At 40.2% G+C, this 21,832-nt stretch overlaps 4 protein-coding genes across 5 annotated transcripts; 2 read left to right on the forward strand and 2 right to left on the reverse strand.

Moving 5' to 3' along the window:
• Positions 1 to 2,956: 2,956 nt before the first annotated feature.
• On the reverse strand, positions 2,957 to 8,347 carry LOC144067931 (BTB/POZ domain-containing protein 1-like). The gene is made up of 7 exons (XM_077592021.1): positions 7,800 to 8,347; positions 6,332 to 6,488; positions 6,096 to 6,201; positions 5,827 to 6,024; positions 4,845 to 5,062; positions 3,998 to 4,144; positions 2,957 to 3,914 (listed from the first exon to the last, which is right to left on the reverse strand). Exons 1-7 carry the CDS (start codon positions 8,174 to 8,176, stop codon positions 3,756 to 3,758), a joined length of 1,362 nt encoding a protein of 453 aa, XP_077448147.1. The 5' UTR covers positions 8,177 to 8,347; the 3' UTR covers positions 2,957 to 3,755.
• Positions 8,348 to 9,185: 838 nt separating this feature from the next.
• LOC144093118 (transmembrane 6 superfamily member 1-like) lies at positions 9,186 to 13,687 on the forward strand. 2 transcript variants are annotated; one of them, XM_077626442.1, is made up of 10 exons: positions 9,186 to 9,405; positions 9,518 to 9,621; positions 10,350 to 10,451; positions 10,518 to 10,617; positions 10,721 to 10,803; positions 11,005 to 11,123; positions 11,310 to 11,414; positions 11,488 to 11,580; positions 11,770 to 11,889; positions 12,953 to 13,687. In XM_077626442.1, the coding sequence occupies exons 1-10, from the start codon at positions 9,314 to 9,316 to the stop codon at positions 13,142 to 13,144; spliced, it is 1,110 nt and encodes a 369-aa protein (XP_077482568.1). In that variant the 5' UTR covers positions 9,186 to 9,313; the 3' UTR covers positions 13,145 to 13,687. The 2 variants fall into 2 exon arrangements, with proteins under 2 accessions (XP_077482568.1, XP_077482559.1); XM_077626433.1 differs by having other exon boundaries at positions 10,350 to 10,617.
• Positions 13,688 to 14,149: 462 nt separating this feature from the next.
• zrsr2 (zinc finger (CCCH type), RNA-binding motif and serine/arginine rich 2) lies at positions 14,150 to 19,015 on the forward strand. Its single transcript, XM_077626423.1, has 11 exons — positions 14,150 to 14,585; positions 15,050 to 15,129; positions 15,199 to 15,295; positions 15,397 to 15,505; positions 15,757 to 15,843; positions 16,388 to 16,426; positions 16,562 to 16,692; positions 17,107 to 17,320; positions 17,389 to 17,444; positions 17,516 to 17,625; positions 17,840 to 19,015. Exons 1-11 carry the CDS (start codon positions 14,542 to 14,544, stop codon positions 18,622 to 18,624), a joined length of 1,752 nt encoding a protein of 583 aa, XP_077482549.1. The 5' UTR covers positions 14,150 to 14,541; the 3' UTR covers positions 18,625 to 19,015.
• Positions 18,740 to 21,671, reverse strand: LOC144093133 (AP-1 complex subunit sigma-2). The gene is made up of 5 exons (XM_077626453.1): positions 21,477 to 21,671; positions 20,627 to 20,805; positions 20,046 to 20,154; positions 19,840 to 19,977; positions 18,740 to 19,774 (listed from the first exon to the last, which is right to left on the reverse strand). Exons 2-5 carry the CDS (start codon positions 20,803 to 20,805, stop codon positions 19,727 to 19,729), a joined length of 474 nt encoding a protein of 157 aa, XP_077482579.1. The 5' UTR covers positions 21,477 to 21,671; the 3' UTR covers positions 18,740 to 19,726.
• Positions 21,672 to 21,832: the final 161 nt, after the last annotated feature.

Here is a 21,832-nt window from a genome sequence, read left to right on the forward strand (position 1 = left end):
AATGGGGAGGTCGCGGGGGAGGAAGCCACCGAGGAAGAGACAGAAGGTAGCGTTCATCTTTGTTCATTAAGTCTCGGAAATCTGCCTTTGGCGGGAATCAAAAGTGTAGAATGTATCACGCACTACCTGTAGTTTTCATTCCAGCCACGAGTTGTTCCAATAAATAGGCGAGCCACTGGACCCGCCATTTTATGGAAATATCTAATTTTATAACCACAATTTAATGTTTAGAAACCCGTTGTTCATGACTTTGCCACCCCGTAGATACCAGGACCGTCAAGGAGGTCGCGGCTGGGGCGGAGCCCGAGGATGGGGTGGAGACCGCTCTGATAGAGGAGAGCATCACAGGCAGCAACAAGACAGAAATCGGCCCAGGGGGCATGATCGTAGGTTTCAGTCCAACTCCTATCAGGAAAGCTATTCACACTACGATAGACCTCGTAGTGACAGATACTAATCGTTATTGTGTGGATTTTTTTTGTGGGTGTAGGACTTTCCTTTCTTTCTACCAATATTTGTTTACGACATCTAGTGAATTTTAGGAACGCTTACACAAATTCAGTGTATGACAAGAATTCACCTGGACTGATTCATGTGTGTCGTCGTGCAAGGTTGTCACTATGCTTGCATCTGTTTTACAATCGTGTAGTCTCCATTTCGTCCTATCCATTAATAAAAGGATTTTGCTTCCATAAACACAGTAACATGCATTGTGTTTAAAAGAAATGTTTAAATAATGTATTATTTTTAAAAGTGTCTGACAGTGTGAGAGGCTCACAGAGGTGAATACTTGAGATTTTCACAGAAAAATTCCATTTCAGCATAGTAAGATGCTTTCTTGCTATCGACATTTCCCCAAATCCCCAATTTTTCCTAATAAAATAATAAAACACAACATAAACGATACTATTATTCATAGCCTGTCTTACCATCAAGCCCTGCCTATTTTGCATTTCACATCTCGGATGCTGCGACCCACCTTTCAACTTGTCAAAAATGTACTTGTGACCCCACTCGATGGCTATTACATTTTAATTAGTACGCTGTTAATGCATTACGTGAGGTGCGAGCGCACCGTGAGGAAAAAGAGTCGAGGTAGCCAAAGGAGCCGTGACGGTCCCCTCGGCCCGTCTGGCAGCCTGTCAGGCTTTGTGCGGCCCGTTTGGGATGATGCAAAGTGACAGCCATGGAGACAGTGTGCTGGGGGCCATGTCCTTGCTGGAGACTACAATCATTGCTCTCTCAACCCCAACCCATGTCTAAAGTCACACATGCAAACGCACATCCCACAGCCCCTGCAGCACTCTGCGACCTACATCTGGTGTCGGAAAGCGCAGGGAGGGGGTTAAAGTTGGCCCAGGCCAGAGTACACGCAGCATGCGACGTGTGAATGCGGAAAGTAGTTCTGCTCTGTTCTTTCGACTGAAATAAAGTAAAATGAGCTTAGTGGTGAAAACAAGTGAGAGCAGTCGTGAGGACGTAGTCACGGTCTTGAGAACATGCTTTTTATTTCCTTGCTCATCCAATTGCACTCAGTTAATCACGCGGATGCTCAGGTCACCCGTGTAAAGACAGTACTCTCTGCTTGTTAGTATGATTAGTAGTTCTCGCGGGGACATGCAGAATACGCGCAAGAAGTGGGTCATTCCGAAATGGGGGGGAAAAATTAATTCCGATTATATTTTTAAATAAACCCTTCCTGTAGTTTTTGTTTTATCCAGCAAACCTATCAACAACACACTTTTTAAATGTGATTTGTCACGTGCTGTGTTCACTACAATTCCGTTGAAGTAGTACTAAAAGAACAGAAATTATTTGAAAATATCGCTGTGTACTTGTACATCTTAAAAAGTAGTGGATGTTATTGTCATTTTAATTTGGTTATTGTTCTACCGAATTTTCTACAAGGACGGGGCGCTGTCCAAATTGTGAATAAAAACTGAATGCAATGGAAGTCAGAATTCAAGATTGTATTCAAACTAGACCATGGTTGAAGATGACAGATCAACATTTAATCAAGAAAATGTATAATTTTAATGGGTAAATGAGTTGATTTTAAATTACATGGTGTCACGAAATCTCAAAAGGTCGGGCTAGAGATAAATTCCCACTATAATTAGGTCCATTGGCTACAAGTCAGAAAATTTGGAACAATGTGTGTGCCTAAAGGTAATTTAGCCATTTTTCAATGGGAGTCAGAAGTGCCGGCATTTTCTCTGGCTTAGGGGTCATTTAAAGTGGACAGCGGCAAAGCGGAAAGTTGTTTTGTTGTCAGATAAATTTCGATTGAAAGTTTTTGATGCAAAAATGCGAAAGCACATCACCTGGGCTAAAGAAGCCAAGGACAATTTTTTATAGCGCTATTGACCTTTGACAATGACTTCAAGTAAACTTGGGCCACTCTTGCTGCTAATCCCAGATCTTTTTATATGTACAGTATGTTCATGTATTATACTTAATTAGCAGTCAGTTTTACATCATTAAAATATACAGATTGCATAACTCGACCAGCTGGACACATGCAACGTGTCTGCATGTTGATGTTGCTGTCAAGTGGGCTGGAAAAAAGTGAATTTCACACTCAGGACATTCTGCTCGTTACATCGGATAGGGTTCCAAGCTGAACTGATCAGAAGAGTTGAATGCCACTCATTAAAAATGAATATTTTAGTGTAACATTGAAGCTTGGATAGAGCAATATATTATGCATTTCAGGTTTCATCTTCAGGAAGTTTCTCTGAATAGCTGATTTAATAGTTTAAGAAAATATGACAGATGGGGAAAATTAATAAAAGGACATAGACCTTTTACTAAGAAAGTTTGGTCTCAAATTGCAATTTACTACATTTAACAAGGTATGTTTATTTTTGAAGTTTTGGTATTGATAACGAAACTTGGCAGCATGAAAAATGTGCCCAAGAGCAACCTCGTTTGGACATAAAATGTTTCAAGTCTGTAAAACCAAATCTTTTAATTTCAAACAAAGTGCCAAGCAAACGAAATACAGCAGCTAACAATGACAACGTGACATTAGACACATTGCATCTGACTGTGATGTGCATATGCTTAAAAAACAAATTACAAAGAACATTTGCATTAAACTGGACCCATAAGACCCTAAAGCGTTTGCTTTAGCAAAAAAAAAAAACACCATGTGCACATTAATTGCTTAACTCATTGGCTGCCATTGACAGCGACCGACGTCCAATCCATATGGACTGAAGAGGCTAGCAACTGCCATCTCTCCCAGTCCAATTTGTTAGGTTTCATGAACTAGTACAAGCTCCGTCCTTATTGTATCCATTCCCCTCACACGACTGTATGACATGTTTATATAGTGGCAGGACTATTTGTTACTACTGTAGTAAAACTACACTGATTGAAATCATACTAGAATATCAAGAAAGATTGAATAAATGCTCAAATGGCTTACCTCACAGACTTGATATTGGAGCGTCGTCGGTTCGAGTCATGCGGCACTCAAAAGATTACTAGCCGCTTGCGGGGTGGGGGGGAACATTCCATTGTTTCCCTCCGAGCAACTCTTTATTGCCCCAATGGAGGATATTTTACTTCGCTTCAATGTACATATATGTACATTAAATACAACTGGAACACAAATGTGTTTTCCCCCCAATAACTGCTGCTCGCAACAATCCTCATGTCTGTGCATTTCGCGTCTAGAAGGGCTGCCACTCAGTGTTCAATTCCTGGGATTGACCCGGTAAACAAAACAACCGCGACACCAAGTCATTTTAGGCATAGTATATGATCTCTGGTATCTGACCGTCCTCCACGGAGGTACCGTTATTGTTACCGGGGGATTTGAAAAAGACAAAGGTTGTCTTAGTCCCTGTGGCCGACTCCTGTGTGACCTTCTTCAACCCCTTTGTGCCGTAGTGGGAGTCAGGTCCCTGAATAGGAAACGAGCAAACTTGGAGACTCCACATGGCAGTAGTTTGCTCATTGAGAGCGGAGGTTTTAGAAGCAGTCTCACCTTTAAAGTGGCACATGCTGTATAGCTGACGTTGGGTAAGATTTCCACAGGCTCGGTGAACATGACTCGGAAAGTGTTGGAAGTGCCGTCACAACTGAAACCCGTGTCGTTCTGTCCCACGGTGAGGTTTTTGTCGCTCTCCAATATCTAGAAAAACACACAAGTCGACTCAAAGAAAAGTCCGAGCCCTCCGTTGTATACTAAAAATCTATAATTTACGTCCTCCCCAAAAGGTAAAAAAATGACTAATTTGTTCGGTGACCACACTTTTAACTAAACACTGGTCTGCTACTAGTGACCGAGACGATCCGGATTACAGTGGAAATGGGGAAGACGAGATTGGTTTCACAAAAAACATACTTTTTTGAAAATGTTTTTCCCCAGTACAAAAGTTGTTATAAGGTGTACACAATTTGAAATGATAAAAAAAACATGTACAATGGGGAAAAACGTATAAATTGACAGGTATGCTGTTAACTCACTGGGTGCCACAATTGTCCAACCAAGCCAAAATGGAGTGCACTACAATAAATATCGGATTCTGGTTGAAACTATTTCCAAACTAAAGCTGTAAAAGGCGACAACGTATGTAAAGCAACATGAAATTTAATGAGCAGTAACTCACTGAGCAAGCATGCGATTGACCTTTTGTCAGCGGGCCTCTTAGATAAGTGGAATAGTTCTGTTTATGAAAGGTGAAGCGTTCCACTGTGACTCGGAACACTATGTCATGCATATGTTTCATACTGAAATTTCTTGAGCTCGTAAAAAAACTGAAAGCCTTCGGACTGAGAGAAGCGTCACATTGTCGATGACATCACGCAGTCGAAAGATGGGCAGCCGTTACCTGTATGTTGACCTGGTATTCCGTGTGTCCGTGGATGGAGCCATAGAGACCGAAGCCCACGATGGATATTCGTCGACTGACGTTGAACCTGATTCTGTCGCTGGTGCCGCTGTAGCCCCATCGACTCTCCACGTGCTGAAACCTATTAACGCTGCATTCTTCTCCGCGGAGGCAACAGCGGGGCCGGTCCACGTTGTTGGCTCGTGGTTTGGGATTCGCTGTAAAGTATGGAAAAGGATTTACAAGCTCTTCTTTTCCAGGTTCCTATAAAGAATTTCATATGAATCAGTTGATTCTTGCAGAAGGGTGCTGGTATGAATGTGACAATATCTTGATATATAGGTGTAAATGAACCTCTTTTTGTAATGAATTCATTTTATTTAAATAGGCTTGAGGACAGTTTTTCCCCCCACATCCATCAGGACTCTAAACTTGCGGTAGCACGACACACAATCCCTTCTGTGTAATAATTTCGGGGTGAGGTAACATGAAAAGACATTGGGCGGTGATCTGCCTCCTACTGGCTGACTGAAGGTAAGTGAGGAGACAGTGAGAGGTAAGTGATCCGCTCGGGGGCTGATGCGATGTATCCATCACGGCAGAATGCCAACGAGTCTGAAATTATCATTTATTTGGGCCTTTTGCCGGGAAAGCGCACCTTATGGAGAAGCACTACCAATTTCGTCATACGCAGCTGGGTATGATGACAATTAGGCTTTTGTCGAGTCAATGATGATGACAAAGCCTACGTCCGATTATTATTATTATTTATTTATTCATTTATTAAACTATTGTTGATAGGCATTATGCCAACGGGCATTCAAAAACATTCCATACGTGTAATTTTTTTGTTGTGTGTTTAGTTTTACGGTTTACTTCATCAAGTTTTTGTAAACCATCATCATCAGACTGAGCCTCAGATAGCAAATTGTATCGTATCATGAGGCCCCCATAAATTGCCACTGTTAAGGTCTGCACTTACCTAGGGGAAACTTCTCAACACTCATGAGTGGGAAGCGAATGAGCGGAAGCGCTTTCCCGAGCACCCTCTGTTTGTTCTCTGAGGTCGCCGGAAGCAGTTGTCGGCTACATTCGGCTTCAGCCCAACGTACCACGGCCCCGAAAAGCCGGTTCTCCCTGATGCTTAGTGTGTCTCGTTCCAGGATTGTACACAGAGTGTCTAAGGCACACAAAATGATCATCAACTCAACCCAGGGCGAGCAAGTGAATTTCGTTGGACGGTTCGCTTACCGAGGTCGATATCAGTGAAGGCCTCTGCATTGACTGCCTCCGCCGTGCTTTTATCGATCGTGTCCAAACAGAGACTTGCTATCTGAGGGTCATCGAATAGCTTTGCCTGTCAACGCAAGAGCGTCATATTATGCATATGCTGATGAAGGATGTTTCAGATGACTCAAAACTGGGTTATCACGACCCTGCCTTTCATCATCTGCAAATAAAGTCAAGTACGTTGTAAAAGCTTGAACCTGCATGAGGAGCATGAATGCGTTCTCCGCTTTAAGGTGCTTGCTGACAAACTCCACGCAGTGCGTGGCCAGAGCGGGGACGGCGTATTTCTTTGCCGTGTTGAGAGTGGCCATCACGCTGCCCGGGCCGATGTGAACATCATCTGAATACAGGAACCTGTGAAGAAGAATAAAGAGAGCCTCTCCTAATCAAAGCTGCAACAAAACATGGCGAGTCGCACTTAGCTATTTGCGGGACACTTGCACGTCTTTGGGAGCGAATCAAGGGCAAGTTGGAATAAGCACAGGTGTTTTTTAACAGGGGAGCACGAGAAACCATTGATTACAAAGTGGAAACACAAGCCTTAAACACGAAGCTGGTCAATGACATCATTTCCATAACTCTATTTTCATCTCATCACACGCACATTAATGCCATTGTCAGCCGGACCAACAGTTTGTAGCGAGATGACCTTTCCCTTTGAAAGCTCGTGAACAACTTGCGACCTCGCCGATCCTGTGGGTGTAAACGACGTGATTGCGGTTCAACTTCATTCGCTGCCAGTTCAAATTTGATTGGACCTCTATAGCCTTCAATGGCAGGCAATGATGTTACTAGTTCCTATCCTAGTTGACGTAGTAAACGAATGAAATATTTTAATAACAAGGGAAAAAAATGCAAAAATATCCCCCACTACCATTAGTATCAGCAAAATCAAATTAAACCGATGGGAACAAATTTCTGGTACCCTGTAGTGCAACGTCACCAACTATAACAATTTAAAGGGGTGCAACACACACACAAATGTTAGCTGGATTAAAAAAAACTAATACAATTTCTATGTTGTGTTTGAGCAGAATGTGTCACATCATATCAATAAACTAAGATAGGCTGATTATCAAAACGAGTGCAATCAATTATCTTTTCCAGATAAAATATTTCAGTAGTCTTAGTTTATTTGTTAGCGGGGTCGAGGGTTCGATCCCAGGTGGCTCCTCACTGTGTGAAGTTTCCATGTTCGCACCGGGATTGGATGGGTTTACTCCAACATCCCAAAAAGATGCAGGGTAGGCGAGTTGAACACTTTAAATTGCCCCTAAGTATGAGTGTGAGCGTAAATGGTTGTCCTTTGTCTCCCTGTGCCCTGTGATTGGCTGGCTACCGATTCAGGGTGTCCCCACCTGGTGCCCGTAGTTAGCTGGGATAGGCTCCAGCACCCCCTGCGACCCTTGTGAAGATAAGCAGTTCAGAAAACGAATGAATAGTCCATTTACTCTTGACAACTCAACTCTCAAATGGATCAGTCTTGGAACTTTTTTCATGGTTCCCAAAGATTCTGGAATAATTTAGGGTGGTTTCTTTTCATAATAGTAATGTTTACAACTGTGTTCGTGATAGTTGCCTTCCTCTTGGACATTTTTTGGGTCCCCACTAAGAGTGAATGGAACGCCCCTTAACTCGCCCTACCTGTGTCCTGTCTGTACCCACCTGAGCAAAGAGAGGAAGGCCGCCGGTTCTGCGTCGGGCAGCTCGATTTCGGTGGAGATGGTCGCCATCACCCCGTTGAACATAGCATCAAACACGGCACTGCCGGCGGCCAAGACGAATTTATGGGCCGGTATCCTCTGGGTCTCTAGGCCGCTGCCCACCACAAACCTGACGTCGCTAAGCAGTTCGTTGTTGAAGAGGTAAGCGAAGCGCTCCTTCAGGGAGCGCTTGGTCGCCTGCCAGTTGTAAACGCCGGCGAACACGGGCAAGGGGGCGGCCAGGCCGAGCGCGTTGGAGAGCCCCACCGGAGCTCCATTCGGAGTCGACATGGACTCGTGGTTGGACGCCGAAGCACTGCCGCCGCCACCGGTTGCCATGGTCGAGCAGTTGTTGCAAATTCAGAAATGTCTTTATTTATTGGGTTACGTGGTGGCCATTGCGCTTTGATATGCAGCCACCTGCTAACTAAGGTTAGCTAGCTTGCGAACAAGAAATGACGCAGGCGCTAGACGGCGTCTAACTCAACTTTATTGAAAGACACGCAGCTGACAAAAAACGGCCAAAAATGTTTTTTCTCCTTTTCATGATTTTGAGCAAGGAAGTATTAAGCCTTGTTTATATGTACGCGTTTCGTGTTATTTTTTTCATCAAATGTTTTTGTAATGGCGCGATTCTATTGAAGTTACCAATTCTTGAGGCTGTTTTAATAAAACAACTCATTAAATAATTCATATATCAATGAAATATATATTTATTCTATTTTTTATTGATTTTATTGTTTTGATGTTAGCGCCAATGGCTATTTTGTCTACACATATTTTTGCTTTGTATATTTTAAGACATTTATAAATATACGAATAAAACATTACATTTGCTGTTGCATCTAAGGATAATATTTAACCCTTTCGTGGACAGTGGTCACCACGGTGGAAAACTATATTCAAAATTTTACTTTAACCTTTTAGTGTTTTTTTTGTCATGAAAAAATGTAGATATTAACAATGATCAATATACTATATTATAGTTGTAAATATGAACTATTACTATAGTACTTTTTCGTTATGTTTTTATATCACTGTAAATATCAATTTGTTAATAGATCATGAATTAATACAAATTTAATAAAAGCTAAATGAATGAAATAGAATGAATAAAATTGAAATTCATTCTTGTTAGAGCCCCCAGTAACATTCTAAAGTACTGTGTGATATTAATTCACTTGTAGACTATGTGGGAAGATCTGAATTCTAATTCAAAATGAGCGGGCCAATAATAGGATAATAACAGTGTATGGGGGTGTGGGGGTGTAGGGGGGCGGTAGGCTGGCTGGCTAGAGCAACCCACTTCAAGTCTGCTCTACCACTGCAACTAAGAAAGCATGTGGGAGCAGCACATGAGCTTTGTCATTTATTTGTAAATTATGTTAGAGTCAATACTGTTGCCATTCATACATTAAAATGGATGATATGGATAAATGATTTTTTTTTTAGCACCAGCATTATTTAAGATCAGCAATGAGTGTGTCTGCAGGGACTGGTGTGTTCTTGCTCTCTTTAACGTCTATTCCCATCTGCTATTTGTTCAACTCTGTGGTCTACAACAACAGGTGGGTGGACTGTATGTAACTCGACATTTCATTCCAGGATTTTTTCTTTGCACAAGGTGAAACTTCCTTTTTAACCATGTGTATAATCCAATTGAAATTGTTGCCATTATAGTGCTGAAGTCTTCTTCTTTGCTGGATGTGCAACTCTCATCTTTCTGGTTATTTCGGCCCGTTTTATACTCAAAAGAAAAGCTCCCTTAGACTCTTTATTCTATGGTAGGTACACGTTTTTATGCTTATTGGGCATGTTGAAGGATGTTGTCAAATATTACTCATTTCAAAATATGAGAAACATTACCTCTCTCTGTCTTCCTCGATTGAGGATTCAATGATTTTGCATCTGCAAAAAGAAACAAAACACTTCTCCCTGCTTTCTAATGCATTAAACCAGATTTTCAGCAGAATGGCCCATCTGACACCCACCCATGTGTTGTTTCTAACCGTCGTGTTACCGCTTGTGGTTTCCTACTTCTTCCACTTTTACCTCAGGGCGTAATTTTTTTTTTAAATACTGCGGACTCTAATTGACCTCAACACGACTTCCATTATTTTTACATAAATGTCATAGTATTTATGAAATAGACAGAATTTTATCTATCGTATCTTGCTAAGACATTAATAAAAATGAGGATATATTGCTAAAGAACATCAGTTGGGCAATCAGTTGTTGAGCAATAAAGCAGTGAGCTTCTCTTATACTACCATCTTGATGATTAACATAACCCATAACAGGGAAATACAACAGATAAAATAAATTAAATTAGATTTTTTTGAGGGCTAACATTATGGGAAATAATTTCTGCAAAAAAACATGTCCCAGATTGTCCTCCATTTCTGGGTTGACTGACTTAATGTTTTGTAGAGATTATGTTTCAAAAATGTAAGTGCATCTTAAGTACACGTGTGCTTTTGTACGTATCTTAAGTCAGTGTGTATTTGTTCAGTGTATGCGGTCCATGCGTTCTTCAGTGTGGTCAACTTAATCATTGGGCTGGAGCAGGACAACATCATTGATGGATTTGTAACATTTTACCTGAAAGAGGCAAGTTTGGTGGATCCCCTTGAAATGCTTGAGTCCATGATTTTTACCCATTGCCAAATTTTACAGGCAGATCCACACATTAACACAGCACATGGGCACATGATGTCCTATTGGGATGGCTGTGTGCATTACCTCATGTATCTGCTCATGATCGCTGCAATTACTTGGGGGTGAGTGCTTGCAGTGTCTACAAGCTTATTTATTAAAGATGAGTCGAGATATGTGTAAGAGTACTTGTAATGATAATGGCAAAGATTGCTGTGTGCTTTTCAGGGACAACTTTAGAGCTATTGGACTTTACTGGGTGGGGTCTTTTGTCATGTGTTCCATAATTTACCTTCTTGGGAATGCTGTTGGTGAGTACCTGAAAAATAATAAATATTTTTATTTTACTTTTCCAAGCCACACACTGTCAAATTCCCTTTGATTCAGGTAATTGTGCTATCAGGCCATCAATGTTGTTCTTCACTATTGAGATTTACAGTCACATTTTGCCCTCTGCATTTCTACTTGTCATTTACAAATTCTGATGAAAATGTGAAGTAATCTTTTTCCAGGGAAATATGGTACAGAAATGGGGCCTCTCTTCTTTCTTCACTTGCTCTACATCTCAGTGTCTGTTTGGGCCTGCTTCCGTATTGTCAGCCAACCTTCCACACAGATCGTTGAATTGACAGTAAGTTAAATGTATTATCAAACGCAAAATATGCATTAGCATACAGACTAACCATTACAATGCATCAAGATTTAGTGTACATACTGTAGTTAATTTCAGATTTTTTTCTTTATCTGTCAGTGAGAAAACGGACTTTCCTGTGTAATCACAAGCCATTTAAGGAATCTCTGTTTCTGTCTCCTTTAGAACATCCAGGAGGCTCAAAAAATGCCTTTGTTCCATAGACCTTTGGACTTGTGTTTTACTATCTACCTCATCCTAGCAATAACTTTCTGTGTCTTTAGAGGTCTGGTAAGAAAAGCAAATATATCTGAAGGATAAAACTGCAGGTATCTTTCCATTATTCTCATAGTTGATCTTTCAGATTGCTCTGGATTGTTCCAACACACTGTGTCAACACTACGTACAGCATTATGAGCCATACATGAAAGACCCATCAGCCTACCCTAAAATACACGTGAGTGCACAATGGAAGTTTTGAATACTGGCTGTCGCAAAAACCACTGACATCCCAGTTTGAGAATGGAAAAGTTTTAATAGTAGAAAAAAAGACGTTTTTGGACACTCAATGGTAATACTGCATATCGCTACCAAAGTATTGTCAGCTGTTTTTGGAGGAATAATTCCTCAGATTTTTTTTTGTCAGATGCTGGTGAGCATGCTGTACTCCGGACCGTATTACGTTCTGACTCTCTACAGCTTGTTGGTTCCGGGTTGTGAGTGGATGCTGGACCTGACGCTTATACATTCAGGAGCAATAGCACAAGTAGGTACATTTCCATAGATTTTTTTACCTGCACAAATGTTGATCTTAAAAATATTTAAATACAGAAAGGTTAATGAATCTGCGCTTGAGTGAGAGGCTTTGGGCCTTAGAAGCCAATGTTAACAACGTGATATGGTTTTTGCTATGAAAACAAACCAAAAAGTTGGCCAATGCACGGAGTGAGACAGTGAAATCCAAACAGAACAAAGCAGCTGTTGTCAGAGTTGCAGGCTGACACATCACTCAGTGGTGGGGTGAGGACGGAAGCTGACTTCAGACCAGGAGGAATGCCGCTATTGGTGGTATTCAGACAAATGTCAGCTGTTGACCAGATCTAAAAATAGGGCTGCTCCAGCCCTACCGGCTGGCGACCATGCCCCCTCAATCTCTAAAGAAACAATGATTTAAAGAAATTGTTTTACTTATTAAGTATTAATCAAATGTTTAGATCTTGATCATCACTCTGTATAAAAATATTTAGGACTTGCTAAGCTCCATTGGTGTTTTTTATTTTCTTCTTATTTTTTATTTTCAACTAAGTACCACCATAAATAATACTTGGCTCTCAAAATGACTAACATTAAGTAATTGCCTGCCAATTAAATGCCCATTCATTTTGAATGGGAGGGGTGGTAGTGATCAATCAGTGTGAGTCTTTTTATACACAATATATTAATGGATGGATACATTGCCCCAGGTACGTCGTCCACTTGAAAAAAAATAACGCAAATAAACACCACACATCAAATAAACGATGTATTTTGTTCCTCTAAACATAATAAAAACAGGTGTTGTCACTACATATATAAACCTTCATAAATAAATAACCCTTAGTATTATATCTATTATGCTGCCAGCCTAACGTCTTATTTTCACATTGGGCAATGAATATTAATTAATTTGAGAAACATATAATAGTAAATAGTGTTCATGTAATATTCCGTGTTGTTTAATTTTACGTCCCAATTTTAGACACATCCGGACTAGTTCATAGCCCATATTTTTTTGGGAGGTATTTTTAATGTGCAGATCAAATTTTATTCCTCACTCTCTTTTTCTTCAGGCACAGTTCTCACATATTGGGGCCTCTCTTCACACCCGGACACCATTCTCTTACAGAGTTCCTGCTGATAGCCAACCAGTCTTCTTGCTGGTTAATGTCCTGTATGCTTTGGTGCCACAGGTTCTGTGCTACCGCTGCACTACCAGCCCTGCATTCTTCCTCAGGGGCACTCCAGAAAAGAAAAGTGCATGAATATTACAGAAGAACAATGTGTCTTACTTTGAAGTTGGTGGCATCAATACAATGCAGCTGTTTAAGATGCATTTCAAAGTAAATGAGGACATAGGTGGTGAAAAGTTCCATAGTTTCATGTATTCATCAGTTGCCATCGCCTATGGCAAAAGTCTCTCTGAGGGTCAGGGAAAAAAGATATGACTAATTCGACTGATTTTGGTAAATTTGAACTGTTTAGTTTCAAGCAGTTTAGACTATAATGGCTGTATGATGAGTTATTTTGAGGGAAGAGTATTTACACTGTTGTATAAAAATGTTAACTGGTTGCCTGTCGTGTAAAAAAAGGTGTCGTCTATGTAGTGTTTTAGCATGAAAAGATATGGTAAGTATTTGCTGAAAGGTAGAGTCACTTTTCTAAGGATTTTCAAATTTTGTTTCGTGGAGCGTTGAAGCTGTTAGTTTTGAAAAGTGGACTAAAAATTCATCAAACATCGGTAGTTGAGCCTTTGTTTTTTGTTTTTATTGTTTTAGCCACCTTTTGCAAGATTAAATGTACAAAGCTCAATATATTTATTATACCTTCACTTATTGTCATACAAAAATATTAATAATAAACGTAGTATTAATTTCACAAATTTTGACTTTATTGGTCGAGGCGCATTGGTTCACTTATGTCCTGTAGTATTGTTCTGTACATAATTATTGTCAGTGTGGGATAATTTTTCAGTCATCTGAGTTTTTATATGATCATTATCAAGATTTTTTAAATCGAATTTTAAAAAAAAAGATTGATATTTGAATCGTGGTGGGGTTAATATACCCATCTTGCTTTATATGTGTGTTTCATTATATTTGGCCGAGTTAATGGTTAAAAAAGACCAATTTTAAAAATACAAATAAACGATATTAATAACTTAATTATTCAAATATGTCGTCGGCCTGTGAAATGGTCCTACACACCGGAAGTAACGTTTTACGGTGAATACTTCCTTCCCTCAGTGGACATCATGGATATCGCATAAATGTAGATGTAGATGCAAAAAACGTGCTGAGACCTAATTGGGACGCTCATTATCATTTTTATGCCGCGTGCACTTTAATTACCTGCTAAAAAAATTAAATACATATTTGAATTTATTAATAAATAATTTTAGTGAAGAAACAGAGTCCAGCAGAGCAGTTTCCTGCTTTAAGATGGCCGCCAGTTATTAACACCATCGACTCTGATTTTGTGTATCTAGCACCATATCTGTGATGTTTCATTGCGCATTAGCTTCCAGTTAGATTCCATGAAATTGTGTAAACAATGAGACTAATGTTGGAATTCGATCTACCATAACTTGAAACTTACGAATGCTAAACCATCCCGCCTTATAGACTAAAGCTAGCTGGCTAGTTAACTATCGTTAGACTTGATGGCAGCGTCTATCCTCCCGTTGGACTGTGCTCCTTCTTTAAGGTGAGTTTCCCTCTTGTAGTTTGTAACGTCATGCTACGAGTACGCTATGCATTAAAAAGACTAAGACGATCGTGTTCATTTGATGCTATTCAATATAAAGTACATTTTATGAAACTGGTTATTGGTGCCAAACACCACCAAGACCAGCAAGTATTCCAAAACAAGCTCCCTGAGTATTCATGTATTAAACTGACATTCTTGTATAATGATAATAAAACCATCCAATTCAATTCAAATTGACGCAAATAAACGTCCAATCCATTTTGACTGTAAAAACTGATAGTGATTCTTCACGTCTATTATCGTCAGAGAGCAAATAATAAGAAAGTAAATCAAAATCCGCTATAAAGGCAACGCAATAGGACCTCTTTTTTTGTGAAATTATCTTCAATGCACATTTTTTCTTTGGTGCCCTAAAAGTCAGCAAAATTTGGTTTAGCTTGGTTTTTCCTTATTTAATTTAGTCACAAGCAACGCAAGGCTGCCTCCAGGAAAGAAAGAAGGAAGCGGAAACGACAAGCTATGGCCAGAATCAGAGAATGTGGTATGAAAACAAACGCGTTGATTGGGATAGCTTCTCATGCCAAACTGTAAACTATGTGTTTTGTCATAGCTGCAGAACAAAGTGGATTCGGTGTTGATCCACCGAAAGAAGTGGACGACGACGAGGAGGAGAACGATGAAGACGACAAGATAGTGGAGGAGGAACGGTGTGGAACAGATTCTACTAAAGTCTTGATGTCACAATTCTGAAATTGATGGGATGGTGTAGATTCACGTCTAACTTTTATTGATTTATTTTTCTACCTAGGCAACGGCTACACAAAGAGTGGCTGGAGCGAGAGCGGCTCGCGCAAGAAGAATTTCGTTTAATTTCTGATCGGGAGGAGACTGCGAGGAAAAAGAGAGAGGAGGATGAGGTCCTCTATTTGCTTAGATCATATAAAATAAGAACGGCAGTGGATTTAATTCTGTATAGAGTTAAAATTATAGCCTGTTTCTCTACTCTAATCTCCAATATCTCAGATTGGCTGCCTTTGGTGACACTAAACGTCCAATCCAACATGCAAAATGAAATTATAATGAACCATTCAGTTATGCTTTAAAATAAACTGTTTACTCTATGTCCTTTATACAAAATAATTATTACATTTTACTGCTGTGTCCACAGCGGAAGATAAAGGAGGAATGGGAGGCCCAGCAGAAGAGAGAAGAAGAAGAACAAGAGCAGAAGCAGCAGGAAAAACGAGACAGAGAGGTGAAACCGGCTGTGGGAGGATAAAACCGCAAAGAAATATATCCACTTCTGCTTTTTTCTTTTTGATACAATCCACCACAAGAGATTCACACTTCACTGCGATCAAACACAAATCAAGTGCATGTAGTAAAATTAAATTGGATAGCCATATCGAAAGAGTACAATGGTAAGTCAGAGAAGTATGAATCGAAAAATATAGAGTTCATCATTGTTCCCTTTTTTTTTGTAAACTTGTTTCTAAACCTTTCCTTGACAAAATGGCACAAGCAGCAACCTACTCCTTAACAAAGATACTGTTGAGAAAGTCCTTTACCAACACCAGCAACGCTCTCAGCAAGACGTATCTTTTAACTTTATGTTTGGAATGTCTTTTAACCTTTTTTTTGGCAAAAGTTTTTTTTTTCCCGTCAAATATCTTAAGTCTGCAAATCATGTGATTTCTTTTTTCTTCCCCCTGTGAATTGCGGTCTTAACAAGAAGGTGCAGATACGTGCCAATCAGCTAACTCACATTTTCACCTGACATCTCTTTACACCATTTGTAGGAGGCTGTTCAGAAAATGTTGGATGAAGCAGAAAATCAGGTATTTTCTGCTTTTTGTTATTTTGAGTGAAGGAAATGTATGAATTATACATGAGTGGTGCTCATGGGAACTTGGGTGATTTTAAGTTGTAAAAAGATGAACTTGAACAAATTGAAACTGTCGGTCATTTTACAGCTGACTAATGGAGGACCGTGGATGAATCCTGAAGCTCCCATAACGGATAAAACTGAAAATTATGGGACAGAGCGAGATGCAGCCAACTGCCCTTTTTTCCTCAAAACTGGGTCCTGTCGTTTTGGGGACAGGTACAATCTCTTAGCTTTTCAATGCTTCTTATTTAAAATAGAATTTTCAATTTGAGCCAAAACAAAATTGAAAATTCAAGAATTAGAGCTCCCTTCGCTTGACTAAAAGACACAAGGTTTAGCATAAAGGACAATTCGAAAAATGGTTGGTCAAAGAATCAGAATATGTACATTTAATTCTGAGAACTAGATAAAAAAAATCAACAAAAAGAAAAGTATTCCAGACAATCAACTGCCTAACTTTAAACGAAAAACAAAATGTAAATCTGAACAATGTTTGCATTATGAACAGATTTGTTTTTTAAAAAAAAGCTTGAATAAAATGTAAATCATTTTGATTTTGAGGAAAAAAATAAATGGTCTGAAATCTAATCCTAACACAAACCTGACATCTTTCTTTTTCTTTTATTCTAGATGTTCTCGGAAGCACGTTTATCCATCGACTAGCCCTACCCTAATGATCCGGGCAATGTTTAAAACATACAGCATGGAACAGTCTCGACGCGACGATTACGACGTTGACGCTTCTCTGGAATACGGCGAGGAAGAGCTGCATGAGTCTTTTACTGAATTTTACCATGATGTTCTACCAGAGTTTAGAACTATTGGCAAAGTGATTCAGTTTAAGGTAATTTGGACTGCAACCAGTAATTTTGTTTGGATTCTGTTGGAATGTTCTTTCCATTTTGTTTTCAGGTAAGCTGCAACTACGAGCCGCACTTGCGTGGGAACGTTTACGTTCAGTTTGAAACGTAAGAATCACATAGTCTTTTAACAATCGATTCAAGACGGACTGCAGTGCAAGTTTTCTTTTCTGTTGCAGAGACGTGCAGTGCAGAGAAGCCTTCATCAAGTTTAACGGAAGGTGGTACGCGGGCAAACAACTGCATTGTGAGATATGTCCTGTCACAAGGTGGAAGAACGCCATTTGTGGTGAGACGTTTTTTTTTATGTTATTGTGAAATTTTCCAGACTACGAGTCGAACTACTCATGATCGGAAGAATTTGGTGTTGTAACATTTATATGTAAAGTTGCAGGCTCATCCAAAGTATAGAGGGAAAAAAGTCAGATTTATAGTCCGTTAAATACCATATTAGGAATTTTCAGATTTGGAATTCTTACATTTGGAGGTTTGTTCTGTTTCAGGACTGTTTGACCGAAAAAGGTGCCCCAAAGGGAAACATTGCAATTTCCTACACGTGTTCCGAAATCCCGGCAATGAATTCTGGGAGGCCGATAGAGATCTCAACGTATCACCGGACCGCAGCATCCAGGGAAGTCACTCAGAGAGACACTCGGAAAGACGCGGAGACCGATCGTGGAGGAGTCACCGCAGCCCGCCAAGGTCGGAAAGATCCTACAGCAGGCGGGAGGACGAGCGACGCAGCGAGAGGAGTCGAGACTGGAGGATGTCTCACCACCAGAGGGACGACAGCAGGCGCTCATTCCGGTCGGCGCGTTACGACCCAGGTAGAGATCGACACCGCAGCAGGAGCGGAGAAAAGTCCAGGACTAGAAGTCGAGAGCGTAAAAGAAGTAGGGACCGCGACAGAAGTGTGAAAAGTCGTGATAAAAGTGAAGAGAAAGCCAAAAACGGTGAGGCGGAACGAAACAAACCAGCCATAGGAAAGCGCAAACATCGCAGCCCAGATCAGGAAGACGAAAAGCATAACAGTCTCGATGGGGATGACAAGCGACACCGCCGCCACGCACACTCGAAAAAGAGCAAAAAGAAAAAGAAGAAGCACAAGAAGAAAAGCTGTTCACCCGAAGGCATGACTTCCTCGAAAGAGTCCGAGGGAGAAGAAACTGTGGACAAACTGTCAGAAAAAAGTCCAAGCGGCGAGAAAGAGAACGACGACGACTTGAGGGCAAGTCCATGCATCGAAGCAGAGAAACCTCTTGTAGAAGAACAGACATTAAGCTCTTAGTGACTTTTACAACTGACTGTGATTATTCGCTGCCAGTCTTCACAGATCAAATAGATTGGACGTCTATTGTAGTCTTTGGCAGTGAGTTAAGGTCGGGAAAAAACTTCAACATGGGTTTCAGCTTGAAGACATTTATTTATTGGTAAATACTGTCAAATATAAATGTCCCGAGGATGGTGAATACAAAAGTGTGTTCTTTTGTAAAAAATTAAAGATTGATGTGATGTGTTGGATTAATATTGAATGTTTACCACCATGTGATTGCACTGTTTACTGATTCAGGAACGTTACATTCCAAATGTTTTTACTGCTGCATACAAAGTGGACAGTTGATAGCATGTCTTTCACTTGATTGAAATGAAAAATATACAGAGCTCCAACGGTCTTGCCATATTAGATCCTTTTTTTTTTTAAATCGCATTAGCTTTCTATAAACACTATTAAAACACAGTTCTTTGGTCATAGACTTCAATGTAAACCAAAGCATTATGGTAAAGAAAATAAGGCTATTTTTATTTCGGTCACCTTTTAGACCCAAGTAGGGGCTGTCATTTCACCCTAGACGTAACTACAAGATAAAAAAAAGTAATGGACCACAAACATAACACTACAAAGAAACGAAACATTTTGACCTGACTATAGTCTGTGAATTCTTTACTAGAGATTTTTTAAAGGCCGTTTTGTATCCTATAACAAGTGAGACCACTACGCCTCTGCTTTTCTGATAATTGCAGTTTGACATAACTGAGCATTTTTGTAAAATGTCAAGAATGAAATATGAACCCAACGTACGAAAAGATGAATTATCTGCCGTTTTTTGAAGAATTACAACAGAAATGGCCAGTTGATTTAACACTGATTCAAACCGAGGCTTTGTTCATGTTGCTACATTGGTCTGATAGAAGTTTGCGTGTTAATCGACTTGACTATGAGAGGCTGCTACAGAAGAAACGCCTAATCGAACTACGCTTGGCACCAACCACAGTCGCGGGACGTTACAAGACACCAAAGCTCAGGAGAATACAGCACGGACAAATACAACACTCACAGTAAACTGAAGAGGACAAGATGTGCCAGAGCGTTGGTTCTGACAAGGTCAAGTCTATGTCAGCCCGATTTCTTCTAAAACACTCCTTGGGGCCTCCGCTTCCTAGAGATAGAACAGTGAGATGTTAGCATACCTTTCCCATAATCCACTGACACGAATCAAGTCACCTCCTGCAACAGGTCTGCTTGCTCAATGGCTTTTAGCACATTCTTCTTGGAGGTTTCCTGGGCCTCACCACCCAACAGGAACTCATCAAGAATGAAGTAGGCCTTCTCAAAGTTAAAGATGATGTCCAACTCACAAACCTACGACAACCATAGGAGTAGTTGAAGTGTATAATTCCGTAGATGCTTCTTAAATTCAGAAAACTCACACTGCCAAAGTACTTGTCCAACAACTCCACGTATCGGTGGATGATCTCCAGGGTGATTAACTCGTTGTCCTGATCTTCCACTGCGCAGCAGAAATACAGGCTGGCGTATCTAGCGTAGGAGAATAAATGCAAAGTAAATCAATTCTGTTATCATGTGACCAATGTTCCCTCTAATTTTTTGTTTGTCTGGGCAGAAAGACAACCTCCCTGAACACACCGAGTACCGGTGTGAGCAACATCATCATTGCTTGCTATGGGCACACACCAGTATCACACCTGCCATAAGCAGGTGCATGTCTACTATACATAAATGATTTAGTAATAATAAAATGTAATGATTAATATCTATGAATGGGCGGCCCGGCGGATGAGTGGTTCGCGCGTCGTCTTCACAGCTAAAAAAAAAGGGATTTTATTTTGTGCGCTCCATATGATTTGCTGTGCGCAGAAGACGAGAGTAGTGCGCAATTGCGCACGCGCGAAGCTTAGAGGGAACATTGCATGTGACCACTTATTTTTTCTAAATGAAGTTGCTCCAAGAAATGTTTTTGATCCGTTAGATTGCTCATGTTAGGATTCACCTCTTGTAAACAATCTTCAGGTCGCGCCACTCCAAGAAGCTGCACATTTTCGGCTTCCTGGCCAGGATGGTCTGAACCAGATCTCTGGAGATCTTCTTCCTCTCCTTGTCAGAGAGCGGCACGTACCATTTCTGGAGGCGCAGCTTTCCTTGCCGGCTGAACAGCAGCATGAACTGCATCTGGGAGAGAGGTAGTTCATGTCAAGCTTATTGCAGTAAATTAGCTGAAATTGATCACACTATTACACTCCTTTTTCCCCTCAGTAATATTTTTACACGGTTCCAATTAGGAGTTTGTTCCATATTGTGTGCAATCGAAAAAAGAGTGATTTATAAAGGAATCTTAAAATTTTCTTGCAAATCTCTTGTGGGAAAGATATTAAAATTAAGCAGTGTCTGTGAAGACTTAAGTGCAAAAAAGCATTTAGTTACGCAATTTTAATATTAAGGCGTATTGTAGGAGTTTAATACTTCCATGAAGACATAGACTCATTAATCTTCTTTCACGGTATATTCTTACTTGGGTCACGGGGGTGCTGTAGCCTATCCCAGGTGACTATAGCTTTGTAAATGACTGGTTTGTTACCTTCAATTATTTTTCATTTCAATAGAAACTTTCAAAATGACCGTCATTTTCCAAGCCCGTTTAAAAACATCAGAAATCCATGTACTATTCCTTCTTTTATTGACAAATACGCGTAACAACACGGAAAAAAGTTTCATTTAGGCTCATATTCGTTTCTGCAGCGAAATGGTGTGGAACATCAACAAGGATAAATATGCCACTTGGCTCCCTCGCGACGACGTTCATTCAGCTTTAAACCACTCCACACGCAAAAGGGTCATTTTACCTTCGGGTGTAGTCCTCTGGGCCTTCGCTGAGATGTATAAACTCAAATTAAAAACATAAACAAAAAATATATTTCAGGTTTAGGAATGCGTCCCAACCAGCTAGTTGTTAGCAGAGGATGGCGAGACAGCAACAAGACGAGCTGGTCACTGATTGGCCAGAAAAACTATCAACGTTTCATTGTGATTGGATGAGACGCACCGTTATTCCTTACATTTTATAATTATGATGTATGCTCAATATACACAAAAAAACACGTGCATATGTAGTTACCCTGAGGAATAAAAAGGACATGTAACTATCGCACGAGGGATTCTTCAATAATATGAAAAAGGAAATTCGCATTTGTTCACCCCT

Source organism: Stigmatopora argus, chromosome 2 (genome assembly GCF_051989625.1).
Source record: "Stigmatopora argus isolate UIUO_Sarg chromosome 2, RoL_Sarg_1.0, whole genome shotgun sequence".
NCBI classification, from domain to species: domain Eukaryota; kingdom Metazoa; phylum Chordata; class Actinopteri; order Syngnathiformes; family Syngnathidae; genus Stigmatopora; species Stigmatopora argus.